This window comes from Aquarana catesbeiana, linkage group LG05, assembly GCF_042186555.1.
Source record: "Aquarana catesbeiana isolate 2022-GZ linkage group LG05, ASM4218655v1, whole genome shotgun sequence".
NCBI classification, from domain to species: Eukaryota; Metazoa; Chordata; class Amphibia; order Anura; family Ranidae; genus Aquarana; species Aquarana catesbeiana.
The window spans coordinates 499,033,729-499,050,340 of NC_133328.1; the positions used below are offsets into that span (position 1 = coordinate 499,033,729).

At 43.5% G+C, this 16,612-nt stretch overlaps 2 protein-coding genes across 3 annotated transcripts in view; one reads left to right on the forward strand and one right to left on the reverse strand.

Annotated features, from left to right (window-relative positions):
• Positions 1 to 10,622, forward strand: part of SPIDR (scaffold protein involved in DNA repair) — a 1,065,859-nt gene extending 1,055,237 nt beyond the window's left edge. For both annotated transcript variants that reach the window (XM_073631564.1, XM_073631565.1), the window contains 3 exons: positions 5,558 to 5,672; positions 6,726 to 6,779; positions 10,289 to 10,622. In XM_073631564.1, the coding sequence (XP_073487665.1) occupies positions 5,558 to 5,672; positions 6,726 to 6,779; positions 10,289 to 10,438 (319 nt within the window). In that variant the 3' untranslated portion in view covers positions 10,439 to 10,622. The remainder of the gene's footprint in view (positions 1 to 5,557; positions 5,673 to 6,725; positions 6,780 to 10,288) is intronic.
• A 3,107-nt stretch (positions 10,623 to 13,729) lies between these two features.
• Positions 13,730 to 15,024, reverse strand: CEBPD (CCAAT enhancer binding protein delta). Its single transcript, XM_073631566.1, has one exon. It carries the CDS (start codon positions 14,896 to 14,898, stop codon positions 14,044 to 14,046), a length of 855 nt encoding a protein of 284 aa, XP_073487667.1. The 5' UTR covers positions 14,899 to 15,024; the 3' UTR covers positions 13,730 to 14,043.
• Positions 15,025 to 16,612: the final 1,588 nt, after the last annotated feature.

Genomic DNA, 16,612 nt, shown 5'->3' on the forward strand with positions numbered 1-16,612 from the left:
GTAAAAGTATAGGCAAACTTTTTTTTTTTCATTTCGGGTAGCTTAAGGGAGGGCTATAACCACTGTCATTTTTTTTTTTTTTTACATCTGTGTCCCATTGGAGAGAGATTTACCTTCACTTCCATAGCCAAAACAGGAAGTGAGAGGAAATACCTGCACATTAAGATAAGCCCCCCCCCCGGTCCCCTCCATTACCATTCAGGGGGCAATCAAAAATTTGAGATCTTCTTTTACTTTCACTTTCGATGATAATGGTTTACAGGAATTTGTCCTGATTTCAAACACACACTTTATTAATGATGAAGTATAGGACACAGGATCAGATTCTGGATCAGCCCTTTTCAACGTATTTATCCCAGAGGATCCCTCAAAATAATATTCAGGTCTTGGGGAACAAATACATTCATCAGGTGTCTGTAGGAAAATGACTCTTATATTGGTGGTCAGTCAGTGGTGTCATGCTGCTGGCTCTGAATCTGGAACTATGCAGGAACTATCAGGTAGGAGGTCAACCAGCCACAACTCAACGGCAAGACTAGGCCACCTTTGGAGGAACCCTGGGATTCCATGAAACCTTGGTTGCGAATGACTGGTCTAGACTGTGCGTTATGCAACTGCCTTCAGGTGTATAGACACTGGGGAAACCGTTTTGTGCTAGTGTGCTTAGGTGATGGACATCTCCTCTCAACTAAAAGAAGCATATCACTTTTTTTTTTCCTCAAGATTCTTCAAGCATGATTCTAGCAGCTACATAGTACATAGCCACTGCAGCTCCCTTATTTGCAGATTTCTGTATTAGTTTACTTTTTGGCCTAGTCTTGTGGAGTATACCTGGACACCTTAAGGAGGAAGATGCAGGCTGGCCTGTATTGCTTTGGACACAGGGTCCTGCATTAGCCATTCACCTTGGCACATAGTGCAGCATGTTGAGTTATCCTCTGGATGTTATACAGGTGCAGGGCCTGTCCCTGAAGAGCCTTAAAGGAGTATGCCCACCAGGAGGGTGAAGACATAGATAGGGCTTGTACCTTTACATTCTATTTCCTTGGTAGGAGGACCCTTTTTCCCCTCTACCGGTGCCCAGGATGCTGTTACTCTTGTCCCTTGTGGGTTAATTGTGAAGCGTATGCTGTGACACATTTAAAGTATCGTAGAACTATAGGCAAAACTATTTCCATTTGGGATAGAGAAAGGAAGGGTTATAACCCCTGTCAGATTTTTTTTCCCCGCCAACTGTGTCCCATTTTGTAGATTTCCCTTCACTTCCTGTCCCATAGCCAAACAGGAAGTGAGAGGAAATCCCTGCAAATCAAGGGAATTCCTTGGGGACCCCCAGGTCACCAAAAGTAGTGTCCCGATTGGAAGATTTCCCCTCTATTACTTTTCTGAGGACAGCCCAAAATTTGTGATTTTCCTTTACTTTCACTTTCAATGATAATGGTAAACAGGACAAATAGAGAGAGTGGATCTCCCCAACGGGGGCACAGAGGACAATACAAACTGACAGATGTTCTATTCCCTCTCCACTCAATCCAAAACTAAAAAAAAAAAAAAATGTTGCCTTTCATTATACTTCAAATGATCTGTTGCAACTACGGAGCAGGAATGCTAGTTCTGTTGTGTGTGTTTTTGTTTGTTTTGTTTTTTTTTTTCCCTTTTTGCCTTTCCCCTCCCTGGTACATTTTGTGTACACATTGCCCCCTGTATTCTCCCCAGTGACACTGTGGGATCTCTACCTGATTCTATCAGCCCCTTAGTAGCCACCCTTTGGAAACCTTGAGGATTTTTCCTTTGCTTGCAAGATTGCCTTCCTTGTTGCTGTCACCTCTGCAAGATGGGTCTCTGAGTTAGTGGATTTATCATGTAAAGAACCCTTCCTAGTGATACACAGGCATAAGTTTGTCCTGCAGCCTAATGCCTCCTTTCTTCCCAAGAGGGTATGCTCCTTCCACAGGACATTCTCCTTATTTCCTGCTCTAAAACACTCCAAGGTAATTTATTTTCATCACCTGAAGATAGTTGCATATAACCTGTGGTCTAGATCCTGTGTCCTGCATGGTACTTCATAAAAAGGATTTTATGGGCAAGTCTAACTTAAAACACCCTGGAAAATGCAACATAAAAAAAGTATTTAGTAAATGTGTTTTAATCCATGAAGGATTTAGTGCTTATTGGTCTTTGTCAATGCCCATAGTGGTGGCAGTCTTAAAGTGGTTGTAAAAGTAATTTTTTTTTTAATAACATGTTATACTTACCTGCTCTTTGCAATGGAATTGCACAGACCGGCCCCGAACCTCCTCTTCTCGGGTCCCCCGCCAGCACTCCTGGCCCCTCCTCTATGACCAGTGCCCCCATAGGAAGGTGTTTCCCATGGGGGCACTTGTGCATGTTCGCCCCCGAGCCCTGTTGCCACGTCCATTGAAAAAGACAGCGGAACTCGGCCCCGCCCCCTCATCACTGGCTTTGATTGACAGCAGTGGGAGCCAATGGCTCCTGGTGCCCCAGCAAAGCTAGTGAGACCCAGAAGTGAAGGGAGAGAAGAGTTGCAGAGGCCCCAGAGGGTGAGGGGGCATACTGGTGCCTAAACATTTGTTATCTTAATGCAAGGAATGCATTAAACTAAACAATGTCTAGGCTTTAGAACCACTTAAAGCTACTTTCTGTGAAAAGAAAAGGTCCTTAAACATGAGAAGATCTTGCATCCGTAAAATTGGAAGGTATGATTTCTTCTCATCTGAATCTGCATACTGTCAAATACTGAGTGGTGGTTCTCCTTAGTACAATACTTTTAATCTATCCATTGAGCTTTTAAAAGACCGCATGGCCTTTACATACAATTCCCATGGATCATTGTCTGAATTATCCTTGCATATTTTTTGTACTCCAGTGACGTCACTCCTATGGTGCTTCATATGCTTACCAGGACACCAGTCCTGTGCTGATCAGGTCCAGTCTATACCATTAAGTGGTGGCCATGGATTGGTTTCCTGGTTTGGCAAAGGCCATATGATGCTTTAAACCGCAAGTGGTTATTGCATACAATCATAGGCCTGCCATTCAGAGACCGCATTTAGCCCATTGTATTTGATAGCTCAGAGATCTAGCCCAGATTGTTTGAATATATTTCCTAGCCAGAACTGCCTGAAGTCCCTATACTTAAAGCACAGTTCCACCCACTTTAGAGAGGTGGTCTTAAACAAAAGACCACCTCTCTACCCCTCGTTTTTGGACAGTAAAATTTTTATTTTTTTCTTCTATAGTACCTTTTTATAAAGTACAGCCTGTACTTCACATCCATCCTGTCCGTGGCGCAGGACGTCATATCCTCTTGTGCAGCGAGCCCCCCGCTGTCTTCTGGGACCTGTGTGTGTCCCAGAAGACAGCTGGCCATTCACAAAGCGCCACGCGACTTGAACATGCGCAGTAGGAAACGGGGCAGTGAAGTCCTTAATTAGAATGGCGGCACCTGCACCCGATTCGATGGACGGATCGGCCTCGGGGGGTTGACATCGCGGGCTCCCTGGACAGGTATGTGTCCTTATTAAAAGTCAGCAGCTAGAGTGTTTGTAGCTGCTGACTTTTTAAAAAAATAAAATTTGTGGGTGGAACCCCACTTTAAAGTGGTTGTAAAGCCACAGTGTGTTATTCCTACAGTCCCCTGTGTTACATTACATTATGTGCTTTATAAAAAATATGCGGCTTTATACCTTATTTCATAGCAGCACTCACGTGACTGCCCACCGCTCTCCTCTCCCAATCTGATAACTATAGCAGGAGGGGCTGAGAATCCCCCACTGAAGTCAGCCGGAGGAGAGCAGCAGGTGGTCACATGAGCACCGAGTGGCGCTATGAAATAAGTTATGAAGCTGTATATTTTTTAAAAAGCACAGACACTTGTGCACATAATTTAATGTAACACAGGGGACTGTAGGAATAAGACACAGCTATGATAGCAGCAAGAGGGGAGGGGCAGGGAGCAGATCGGCACTGTCACTAGCTGACAGGGAGGGAAGGGGAGAGAGGAAAGACATCGGGATGGCGGAGGCATATAATATAAACTGACCACGGTAGCTTGGATCAGCAGCCATTATAAATGTGGTCAGTTTGCAGAGGGGAGGGCAGCACCAGGCAGGATCAACCAGGTATTTTTTAAGATAGAAAGGGCCAAATTACACAGCACAGGCACTGTGCTGTTATTTATGCTTTAAAGGAACAGGATATATATATATATATATATATATTCTTTTTAGGGTTACAACCGCTTTAACCACTTTAGCCACTTCCCGCCCAGCCTATAGCAGAATGACGGCCAGGTGGTCATATGACGTCCTGACCGGACGTCATATGACGTCTTTCAGGATAACAGCCAGCGCGCGCCCGTACTGGGCACGCAGTGTAGCGATCGGTGGTGCGGTGTGTCAGTCTGACACCGCAACACCAATCTCAGTAAAGAGTCTCTGACGGAGACTCTTTACCACATGATTAGCTGTGTCCAATCACAGCTGATCACAATGTAAGCAGGAAGAGCCGTGTAACAGCTTTTCCTCACTCGTGTTAGACACACATGAGTAGAGGAGAGCCGATCGGCTGCTCTCCTGATGGGGAGGGTCTGCGCAGAGAATGCCGACTTTAGACCATCAGGGATTGCCACCACTGATGACCACCAGGTATGCCACCCATGGCCACCAGGGATGTTAATCTGTGCCCAAAATCGATGCCAATCAGTGCCCAGTAATAATGCCTGCCAGTGCCTCCTTATCAGTGATGCCAATCAGTACCATCTATCATTGTCCATCAGTGCCCTCCTATCAGTGCCACCCATAAGTACCCATCAGTGCAGCATTTCAGTTCCTGCCTATCAGTGTTGCATACCAGTAACACCTATCAGCGCTGCCTGTCAGTGCTGCATATTAGTGCCCATCATCAGTGCTGCCTCATCAGTGCCCATCAGTGAAGGAGAAAATGTACTTATTTACAAAATTGTATAACGGAAAAAAAAAGAAAAACTTTTTTTTTTTTTTCAAACTTTTCGGTCTTTTTTTATTTGTTGCGCAAAAAAAAATTGTTTGGGTACAGTGTAACATGACTGCGCAATTGTCATTCAAAGTGCGACAGCGCTGAAAGCTGAAAATTGGCTTGGGCAGGAAGGGGGGAAAGTGCCTGGTATTGAAGTGGTTAATACTTCAGTGTAGTTCCTATACTTAATACTTCAGTGAAATTATTGTAACATGCTTATAACACCTGCAAATGTCTGTTATTTCACAGTAGAGCCCCATCTGTTATCTGATTATCAGAAGCAGTGCTCAGATCTGTGACAGAGCTTGAGAAAGTTGGGCAATTTATGGTCACCCTTATTGTATGCTTAATTACGGTACCTTTTTCAGTATGAAGTGCATACTGAACTGTTCTATTTACTGCATGACCTTTTGACTGTTAAATTCAGGAATGTTGTGATTGATGTGATTAGATTAGATTATTTTTATTTCGAATTAGATTACATTATATGCTTTTCTCCTCCAATTATTTTATTATTTTCTTTACATTTGATTCCCTACAGGCATGAGTATTTCTGTCGACAGTGTGCTGCAAACGTAAGTTCTCCAATTATTAGGATGCAGCTTGAAGTATATCTGCACTGTGAATTAACTCCAGATCATACAGTAAGATTAAAGGTAAGCCAGAGATTTCGTTTATTAAATCTTCTTGATTAGCATGTGGGACTTCTGTGGGCTGAAACTGAACCAGTTCTCCTAAATCTTCCTTATGTTGCAGCTTGCTTAAAGCATATTTATAGCCCAAACTCTTTTTTTTGTCTGTTTAGAGTAGGGAAGGGTTAAAATCTTTGTCAGTTATGTTTTCCCTGGGTGTGTCCTATTAGGGAGAATTTCCTTTATGTCAAGTTCTGGAGAGTAATATGAAGTGAAAAAAGATCTATACAAATTTAGGGGCATTATCTCAGACAAATGACACCAGAACAGGTGCCCCCATTGTAATATTCACCCCCCATCCAATGTTCTGGTGAAAACTGTAATAGTTTGGTTTCAAATAATTTTTTGCACCAGTGATAGTAGTGATCAAGACAAAGGGAAGGGAGTGTGAATCTATCCAGTAGGGACTCAGGAAGCAATAAAAAGGGGTAAAAATTCCCTTTCCCCTAGTGGTGTTTAGAAGCACAAATACCCATGGTAAGAAACCCAGAACTTCTGAATATAAAGTAAATCTGCCTATGCCCCTCTGCTTCCAATGAAGTGCTCAGTTCCTGGGTGAGCTATTGCTGGTTCAAGCACTATCACATGGAGGGCATGTATGAAAACACTGATTTTCACAAAGTCATAGGATCTCATGGGGCTGGGAGTGGTGGATTGGGGAAACCTGTAAGGAAATCTAAAGCTACAATGCATGATAACAGGGTGCCTTATCTGCAGCTACATGCTTATTTTGTTTTTAATGCATGTTTGAGTGTTAAATTGCAGTCATATATAGCAATATTATAATATTTTGTATGTAAAATGGTATTTGTAAATTCAGTTGATCATTGAATTGGTAACCATAGGTTGATAGAATATATGATTGTAGTCTATGGATTGATGTTTATAAGCCACTGAGTGGAGTGCTTTGAATCCATACAACACTTTTGTTTGCCACTGTAGAGTATGAAAGTATTTATTACACTGTTCAGTTCAATTCTTCATTTTCATGTTTCATGCGTTCTTATTTCCTCACAGCTACAGCAAAATACCATTTCTTCTATTCTGAGTTCTTGCTCCAGTGAAGATGGGGTATGTTTTATGTAGTATTCTCATCAAATCGGAAATGACAAATTAATGCTATCCATCAGTCAGTCCACTGCTAAAGATTGTTTTTTAGGGGGTTGAGTTGCCAGGATGATGTCTGCATCTGTTCTTACCATGACCAACTTCTTTCTGCCTCTTTTGAAGTTAGGCAGGCAATGCGGTTATTTTTTTTTTTTTTAATGGTTTTCATATATATATATATATATATATATATATATATATATAAAGTACTCTACTTTGCCTGTATCCATGAGTGATGTCACTACTATGCAGCCACCAGCTGTTAATTCTTTCCTGATGTGTTCTATTTACCCACTTGCCTCCGGGAAGATTTTACCCCCATCATGACCAGGGCATTTTTTGCTATTTGGCACTGCGCTACTTTAACTGGTAATTGTGCGGTCATGCAACACTCTACACAAATTAAGTTTTATTTTTCACACAAATAGAGTTTTCTTTTAGTGATATTTTGTGGTATTTGAGTACCACTCTTTTTTTTTATTTTGTATTATATAAAGAAAATTTTGAAAAAAAAAACCCATACCATGCTATATTGCTATAAAACATATCCAGTAAACAAAAATAAAAAAATCCAATTTCTTCATAAATTTAGGCCAAAATGTAGTCTTTGGTAAAAAAAAAAAAAAAAAAATCCCAATAAGTGTATATTGATTGGTTGAACTTAACTTGGTGTCTATTATTTAATCAGTAGGAAAGTTATAGAGTCCACAAACTATTGTATATATATATATATCTGAAAATCGATCAATCCTGATGTACTGACTCCCGATCTCATTTCTTGAGGCCCTGAAATGCCAAGACCGATCGCTCTGGAGGACGGCCTGGGACATCATATGACGTCCTCCCAGGATAATAGGGCTCCCGCCCGGCCTTTATATTGCAATAGGCTGGGGGGAAGGAGTAAATACCACCAAAAGAAGGCTCCATTTGTGTGAAAAAAAATATATAAAAATTCCATATGGGTACAGTCTTGCATGACTGCGCAATTGTCATTCAAAGTGTGACAGCTCTGAAAGCTGAAAAAAGGCTTGGGCAGGAAGGGGTGAAGTGTCTGCCATTGAAGTGGTTAAAAAACTGAATGGTTTTGAAAAATGTTGATTTAATTTTATTGTCATACCTCTCAGTTGGCAATCCCCATGGCCTGCCTTGTTGATAGGATGTGAAAACTGTTGGCTTGATGGGATTGCTAACTGGAAGTTATTCAGCCAGGCTTCTGGAAGGCGATGGCGGCAAACAGCCTACAGGTATGAGAATAAAATCTAAATTAAAAAATTATATATTGTAGCTTACCAATCTTTAGATGTTGTTGGTGTGTTAGTTTTCTTTTTTTCAGACTTTTATTTTCACTTAAAGTGATATTAAAGTCGAATTTGTTTCTTTGAAAATAACAAACATGTTATAATTGCCTGCTCTGTGCAGTGGTTTTGCACAGAGCAGTCCAGATCCTCCACTTCTCGGTGTCCCTCACTTTGGCTCTTGACCCCTCCCTTCTGCTGAATGCCCCACAGCAAGCAGCTTGTTATGGGGGCACCCGTGCCGAGCAGCTGCTCTGTGTGTCCATTCAGACACAGAGCTGCGGTTCGGCCCTGCCCCCTCTCTCTCCTCATTGACTCGTGCTGCCATTTCAGCCAATGAGGAGGGAGAGTCCTGGGCAGCTGAGAGTCTCCTGCAACATCACTGAATTGAGATGGAGCTCAGGTAAGTATTAGAGGGGCTGCTACACACAGGTTTTTTATCTTACTGCATAGAATGCATTACCATACAAAACCTTCTGACTTTACAACCACTTTAATATCTCTGTCAATACCACATTTCCTGTCCTAGGGTGACAATGTTCACTCCCTGTACTCTGTCTATGGAAGGGCAGCAATGTCACCCTAGACTAGTTGCTCCTCATATTTATAAAATTGTGGGAGGTGTTCTACACTACATACAGGGGAGAAATGGGCAGGGTTGATAACGCCACTTAAGATTTTAGTGCATCAAAGGCAGAGTGCACAGAAAGGTACAAGCTCACTAAATTTCTGGCAGGATCAACGTGTATTTTTCTGTGCCGAAAGCCTTTTCAAATGTGCATGTACTGCAGAGATGTACTGAATATGCTTTTTTTCATGTTGTCCAGACATACACATTACAGGCTCATGTATGTGGGTGCAGAGGCCCATAGAGCATGAATAGCCATTTATGTGTCTGGAGCATCATGGAGCTGTGTGCAGGCAGCCTATGTTAGTCAATGGAGAAACCATGGTTGTACTGATTTATCCACACATCTCAGTTGGACATGCAAGCAGGGACAAGTGCAAAGAGCCACTCCAAGCTGCTCTGGATGCATAAAGAAATGCTGTATAGGCCTCTGCTCCCATGTGAATGACCCCTACATATCCTGTACCAAAGATTTCTCACTTGTAGATAATGTGTGAGCACCAAGACTTTGAATTAGCAGTACTAGGCTATGTGATTGGTATGGGGTTGAGCAAAAAGCTCAGTGTATACCAGTTAAAAGGTATGCATGTCATGGCTCTGTTTACTGGTTTTACCATTTGAACGCAGCAGTGGAAATAGTACTATTATAACTGTAGCCCCTATAGGGCCCAGTATAAGAAGCCAGTGTGTTTTTTGTTTCTGTCATGAGCAGTGCATTTTAGATTTGTTCCTAAATGGTGCATGCAGAGTGCAGACATAGGGTGACTGAGGAAAAATGCTGAATTGGACTCAAACTGCCTACTGGAATTCATGGTGATAGAGAGAGATCAAACAAACTATTAGCAGTAATACAAAGCTGTACAAATGTAAAAGCCAGAGTGTCTAGCTTTCTGATTTGGCTACTGCTTAAAGCCCAATGGATACTGTTTTATGCCTGGATTGGCTGGCAGATGTCTAAAAGTAGATGGTGAGATATCTGCCCACTCAGTATTGCATTGATGAAGACACGGAACTCACTGGGATATTCTCTCATATTAAGTGTGGATACCATGCATGTACCCCGAGTGCTTCATACAAATTGTAGTGAGCTACACCCAATTCTGCAGTGATTTTCCAGCAGGTAGAGGCCCTATTGTTGCCTGATTGTCCATAATCTCCTGCAGCTATCTGAACTTTTTATAGCTCTGAGATCATTAGTAAGAACATATCACTCCACAAGGCACAGTACATAGAAAAGGGTTGTCTAATGTGATCATGAGTAATGTGCAGGTACCTGCATAACCTTTGCTATCAGTAACCCTCATTCGTTGATAAGGAACACTGTATAATTGCAATGGAAATAAAATCTTATTGAGTTATCAGCACCAGACATTGTACAATAATCCTGCAGTTGAGCTCAGACTTTTGGCTCACCTGTGCTAAACTGTCTGGATTGTAAAAGGTAATAAAGAGGGAGAGGACCTTGCTGCATGATTTTTATCTGAGCTATGTACTTGTTTGAACAAAATGTACAGTTCTGTTTGCTGAGTACACATGCCTTTTATCTGCAGCGCTATGAGGTGAATGCCATCCTGGGGAGGCAGGTGGGGCCTGTGTCCTGCTATGTCCAGCATGTGAGCAGCAGCGTGGCCCTGGAAGAGATCTGCCTTCTTCAAGCAGGAACTCAAGAACATCAAGGGGGTCTGGACTTTGCTGTATAGCCACTGGTTAACCCATGGAACACAACATTTTACACGATGAATTCATTAACTAGACATGAACAAGTGCCAACTGTTGAAGAACTACAAGTGTCAGTAGATGGTCACATCCCAGTGCCTTCGCTAGAGCATCCCCTTCTCTATATAAATAACAGAGACATGTTTCAATAAAAACCATGTTTGTAAATGCTGTAGATTGTCTTACTTTTTGCTGAAAAGCCACTGCTTGCAATTTATATTTATGAAAAGAATGATTTAAAAGTACCCTGTCTAAAATTTTAATGAACATACTTTATCTGGGTCAGTTTTCTGACTGTATGACATCATATGGTGTATTCACTCCCCTAATTCAACTATAGATTTCACATGTATGCCAGAGGGAATGCTGTAAATGTGTGCAAATGTTTTCCCCAGAGCAACCACATTTCAGTTCCCATTTTTTTAACCCATAATAGAGAACTAATAGCTGGAATATAGCTTTGTTATATGCAACACCAATAAACACCCCCAGGCTGTATAAAGATGTCTATTGGTATACCATCCTTGCAGTGGCTTGAAAAGTTTAATATGAATAATACTCTTCACGATAGATTTTTAGGTTACAGTGGGCATTGTAAACAGGGGTGTTGCCTTAAATTGATATATTAGGGCTTGTTTACACCTTAGGTATGCCGCATTTATTTTTCACAGTGGTCAAGCAGCCAGTTAATTTTGAATAGGCCCCCAACACACCTTAATGCTTGTAAAGTGCACTGCAACACACTGAGCATTTTGTGCGCTTGTGTGGAAGCATTTTTACAGACTGCGTTGAGATTTCATTAGGCTTTCACACTGAAGTTTTTGAAGCACTTTTGCGTTGAAAAGCTCAAGAAAAATGCTTCCCTTTTAAATTCTATGTATGTGTTCACATTAGGGCAGTGCGGTTCCATTGCAGTGTAAAAAAATTCCTGTTGCCCACATTTTTGGTAAGTTAAAAAGCGCTTCTCCCCATTGAAACTGCTGCAAAAACGCACCTGCTAAGTGTTTTTGAGTCACATGCCCTTTAAAAAACACACCGCAGGAGCACTCCATTATCACATAGGCATTTTTGATGCAAACCAGTGTGAAAGTAGTCTTAAGAATAAATGGCAGTGTTAATATGCTGTGGTATTGCATGCAGTTGTGTGAATGGGCTCTTAACCATCATGTAACACTGTTGTATCTGATTTTAATGTTTTCAGTTAGGGTCGGTTCACACATGGGCGACACGACTTTAGCGCAACTTTGTACCGCGACTTCAACGCGGCTTCAGCGCGACTTTAGCGCGACTTCAGCGCGACTTCGGCAAATTACGAGGCGACTTGAAGTCGCCTCCATGACAGGTGACTTCGCCTGTGGCCAATCACGGGGCAATCAGCTCTCTAGGAGGGAGGGGGGGAGGGAGGGGTTTTCCCTGCAAAGTCGCTTGACTTTACAGAGAGATCCGACTTGGAGGCGACTTCCATTGATTTCTATGGTACAGGTCGCCTACCAAGTCGGATCAAAGTAGTACAGGGAGTACGCTCTGAAGTCGGAGCGACTTCAGTAGCGTCTATTAAGACGCTAGCGTTCACTCCCATTCAAACTATTTCTGGGGCGACTTGGGGCGACTTGAGGGCGTACAAGTCGGATCCCAAGTCGCCCCAGTGTGAACCGAGCCTAAGTCACGCCAGGTATTCTTCATATGATAGGCGAGTAGAAATGACATCCATAGATGATGCATGTGTATATATTGTCCCAACTTCATTCTTTACTGCAATTATAATGTATTAAATGTATCACAAGACATGAATGTTTGTATATACAACCTTGAAGGACCTGTGTTTAGACGGTTTAGCCATTTGTCACACATTATATACGTTTAAAATGGGCATATTTTGTTCTTCAGTTGAGTTCAATAGTAAAATTCAGCACTTTATCGTAGGAGTGTGATCAAGGTCCATGGAAACCAATGCATTTCTTTGCAGTGTAAACCAGCCCTTCCTATGAAAATTACTGTACACCTGTTAGTAGCTCTCAGGCACTAATGACCTGACACAGTCTTTTCAAGTTACTCATTAACTAGAATTGTGATATGAAATCTATGAGAAGACAAGAGTTACTTGGCTTCCTTGTCTTGATTATAGTTTTACAGTACATTTAATACATGACTTTATGGAATTTAAGACTAGGTAAACCAGCAGTATTGACACCATTTAACTCCTTCCACCCCATAGGACAATAAAGCATTGGAGACAGATACTTGTGTTTTTTTTTTTTTTTTTTTCATTTTATTATTATTAAAAATGCTGTAAAAATCATATAAAAACTTGAGCATGCTCATTTTCTTTCCCTAATATCTACAATACAAAGTCTTTTTCTCTGTAATCATTTTACAAATGTACCATAGCTGCATCCATAGAGAATATAGAAAACGAAAAATTACAAAAATAATTTAAGGAAAGGGAAATGTTTTAGCTTTGTCTTATAGTTTTGTGGAGAAGAAAAAAATATATATATTTATAGTTCTATAATTCCAGGGGGTAGCACTATTCATCTGGCTACACATTCAACAAAAAGGAAACTGAAGACCAGCACAATTTCTGTTTGGCACTGCCCAAAATGTGCCCACCCCCCCTCCCTTCCCTACAGTACTTTCAGCTTACAGAGGCCGCTTGTGCAAGGCACTAACAGAACATATCAAATGCTTCTGCTGGTGTAAATGGCTCCACTTGGGCACTAGCAGGACAACATGAGACAAGGAAAAAAAAAAAAAAAAAGAACCAACATCTCACATACAAAAAAAGAACAAGTAGACACTAGAAAAGCAAACAGGCACTTAAATGGCAGGTAGATATCGGACAATGGTTAGCAGAACATTTTCATGGTTGTAGTCATAAAACGCTTACATCAAACTTAGCTCTAAAGTGTTTACAGAATTAGCGTTCAGTCCGTACCTCCTGCTTTGTTTGCATGAAATGTGAGGCTGTAGCCCTGATACTCTATATATAAACAAAATCATATGCAGCAGCTTCACACCCATCAGGTCATGAATATTAGGGTGTCAGGTGCACTGCCCCTTTAATAGTGGGAGGTGACCCAAATCTTTGGCACAATGTTGCTGGGGTCCCCCCAATGTCTCTTTGCTATAGAAGTCTTATTGCACTAGGCTGATGATGCTGGACAAGGCTGAGATTGTGGCTGTGTGGAGAGGAGGTGGGGGTAGTACACAGTCCAGGTAGGTGCTGCCTGATGACACTGATTGTGAGAGGGCGCACAGACAAGGCAGGTGCTGTATGGTGGGGTAGCACAGTCCAGGTAGGTGCTGCCTGAAGACACTGATTGTGAGAAGGCGCACAGACAAGGCAGGTGCTGTATGGTGGGGTAGCACAGTCCAGGTAGGTGCTGCCTGATGACACTGATTGGGAGGGCACACAGATCAGACGTGTGCTGTATGGTGGGATGCACACAGTCCAGATAGGTGCTACCTGATGACACCGAGTTAGAGGGCACACAGTCCAGGTAGGTGCTGCCCGATTGGGAGGTCTCCCCCTCTCTCTCTCTCAGGGATGAGGTATTCTCTATAGTCCGTGTGACACACACACGGGGGGTTACCGGCAGTCTCCGAGGCTGGAGAGGAAGGAGCCGCTGGTGGCGGCTGGGGGAAGCTGTTTGAAGAAGTGCCTGAGGCTGGTCAAGTCCCGGGTGAGCATGTCGATCCTCTTATGCAGTTTCTCGTTCTCTGAGGAAAGTTCGAGCAGTTTTTGCTGCATGTCCATGTTGCGTTTCTTGGCCTTGTCCCGGCTCTTCCTGACGGCGATATTGTTGCGCTCCCTCCTCTGGCGGTACTCCGGACTGAAGCGGTCGAGGTTCTTCTTGGAGGAGCGCTGGTTGGAGGGTGTATTGGCGGAGGTGGAGGAGGCCGGGGACGGGCAGGCAGAGCTGGTATTAGAGCAGGGTTCAGGTGAGGTGGGCGGGGTGGGTTGTAGGAGGCTCATAGTGGTCTGGGCACAGGTGGCGATCTGGCTGGGTAGGGAGGAGGACAGGTCGCTGTCGCTCCAGTCAGGTTCCTGTTTGAGGGATTTATAGTGCTGAGGAGGTGCGGTGGACAGGAGGCCGCTCAGGTAGTCCGCTCCGCTCTCCGCCCGCTCGCCGTTCTTGCTGTTGAAGAGGTCGGCGAAGAGCTCGTCGTTGCACAGCTCCAGGTTGGGGACGGAGGACATGGAGTCGATGTATGAACTGAAGTCTATGGCGCTCTCATCGTCGTAGATAGCCGGGGCTGCGCTCAGCTCGGCCAGGGTGCCGCTGCCTCCGGCCGGGGGCTCGGTGTCCTCACACATGGCCCGGTGCTTGCAGTGACTCGGGGAGGCGCCCAGCCGCTGCTCGTAGAAGTTGGTGGGCTCCATACACCAGGCGGCATAGGGGGACACACAGCGGCTGTCCAGGCTCATGGACGGGATGCTCATGTGACTGATCGAAGGGAAGATCTGAGCAATGATGACGATGTCGGGATCCCCACACTCTGGAGGAAGAGGAGCGATATAGATCGGGCTGTCAGTGAGCTCTGAGAGCCGGGCGTGCTGAGGGCTCCCTATATACCGCCCGGCATCCCCGCCCCCTCCCTGATGTCATATCTCAGGAGGCGGGGCCGGGGACAGCGTGCTTCACCTACACACTACATTAACCCCTTCCCGCTCTGCCGGGACACATCCGTCCTATCTGTGCACCGCCCGACCCGACAACACCGCTGTGTGCTACTTGTGCCGGGAATAGAATGTATGGAGGAGACAGCCAGGAAAAGAAGCAGGGGGGGGGATGTAGTAATGACAGCCAGGAATAGAATGTAAGGTGGAGGTGACAGCCATGGATATAATGTATATTGGGGGGGGTGATAGCCATGGATATAATGTATATGGGGTGGGGATAGCCATGGATATAATGTATATGGGGGGGGGGGGGGTGATAGCCATGGATATAATGTATATGGGGGGGGGTGATAACCATGGATATAATGTATATGGGGGGGTGATAGCCATGGATATAATGTACATGAGGAAGGGGGGGGGTGATAGCCATGGATATAATGTATATGAGGGGGGGGTGATAGCCATGGATATAATGTATATGAGGGGGGGTGATAGCCATGGATATAATGTATATGGGGGGGGGGGGGGGTGATAGCCATGGATATAATGTACATGAGGAAGGGGGGGGGTGATAGCCATGGATATAATGTATATGAGGAGGGGGGGGGTGATAGCCATGGATATAATGTATATGGGGGGGTGATAACCATGGATATAATGTATATGGGGGGGTGATAGCCATGGATATAATGTATATGAGGGGGGGGGGGGGGTGATAGCCATGGATATAATGTATATGAGGAGGGGGGGGTGATAGCCATGGATATAATGTATATGGGGGAGATGTGGAGATGATAGCCGTGGATATAATGTAAGGGGGAGGGGTAGAGGTGACATCTCTTGGTGAGAGCGCTCTGCTGGATACCGGACCTCTGCTGGGATGAAGTGGGATTGCAGTCTGGAGAGAAGCCCAAAGTCTGTCACTTCTCTGGAAGAATGGAACGTGTTTGTTTTTCTCTCATAGAGCACAGTCAGGGCAGACAGAAGCAGTCTCGAAATATTTCAAAATCATTGTGTTCCTGGACCCCTCAGCAAAGTCTATTTGAACTGTTTTTGGATGGCACTAGGAATCAAATCAGATGTGGTTGCAAAAGATTTTTTTTTTTTTTTTTTTTTTTTTTTACATAAGGACCAGTAGAATCCTCAATAGGAATAAAAAAAAATTGAGACTATATATATCTATATCTCGAAGTCCAGTGCAATAAGAATGCCAGCAACTCAATTGCTTCTTAAATCTTTACTGAGCACAAACAGCAGTGGGACGTCAAACCGCTAACGTTTCAGCAAAAGCCTTCCTCCTAGCATACAGATTTACAATCAAATCAAATTTATATAGGAAAAGGTGTCCATTCCTCAAAAAAAAAAAAAAAAAGGGGGGGGGGGGGGCGGTACAATCCAATTTAAAATCAATTAACAATTAAAATCATATGAGGTTGGTAAAGGCTTAAGAAGAAGCAATCGAGTTGCCAGCGCTCTTTTTGCAATTTTGATGCATGGGACACAATGCCCTGAGCACCGTTATTCAGCTCATCAT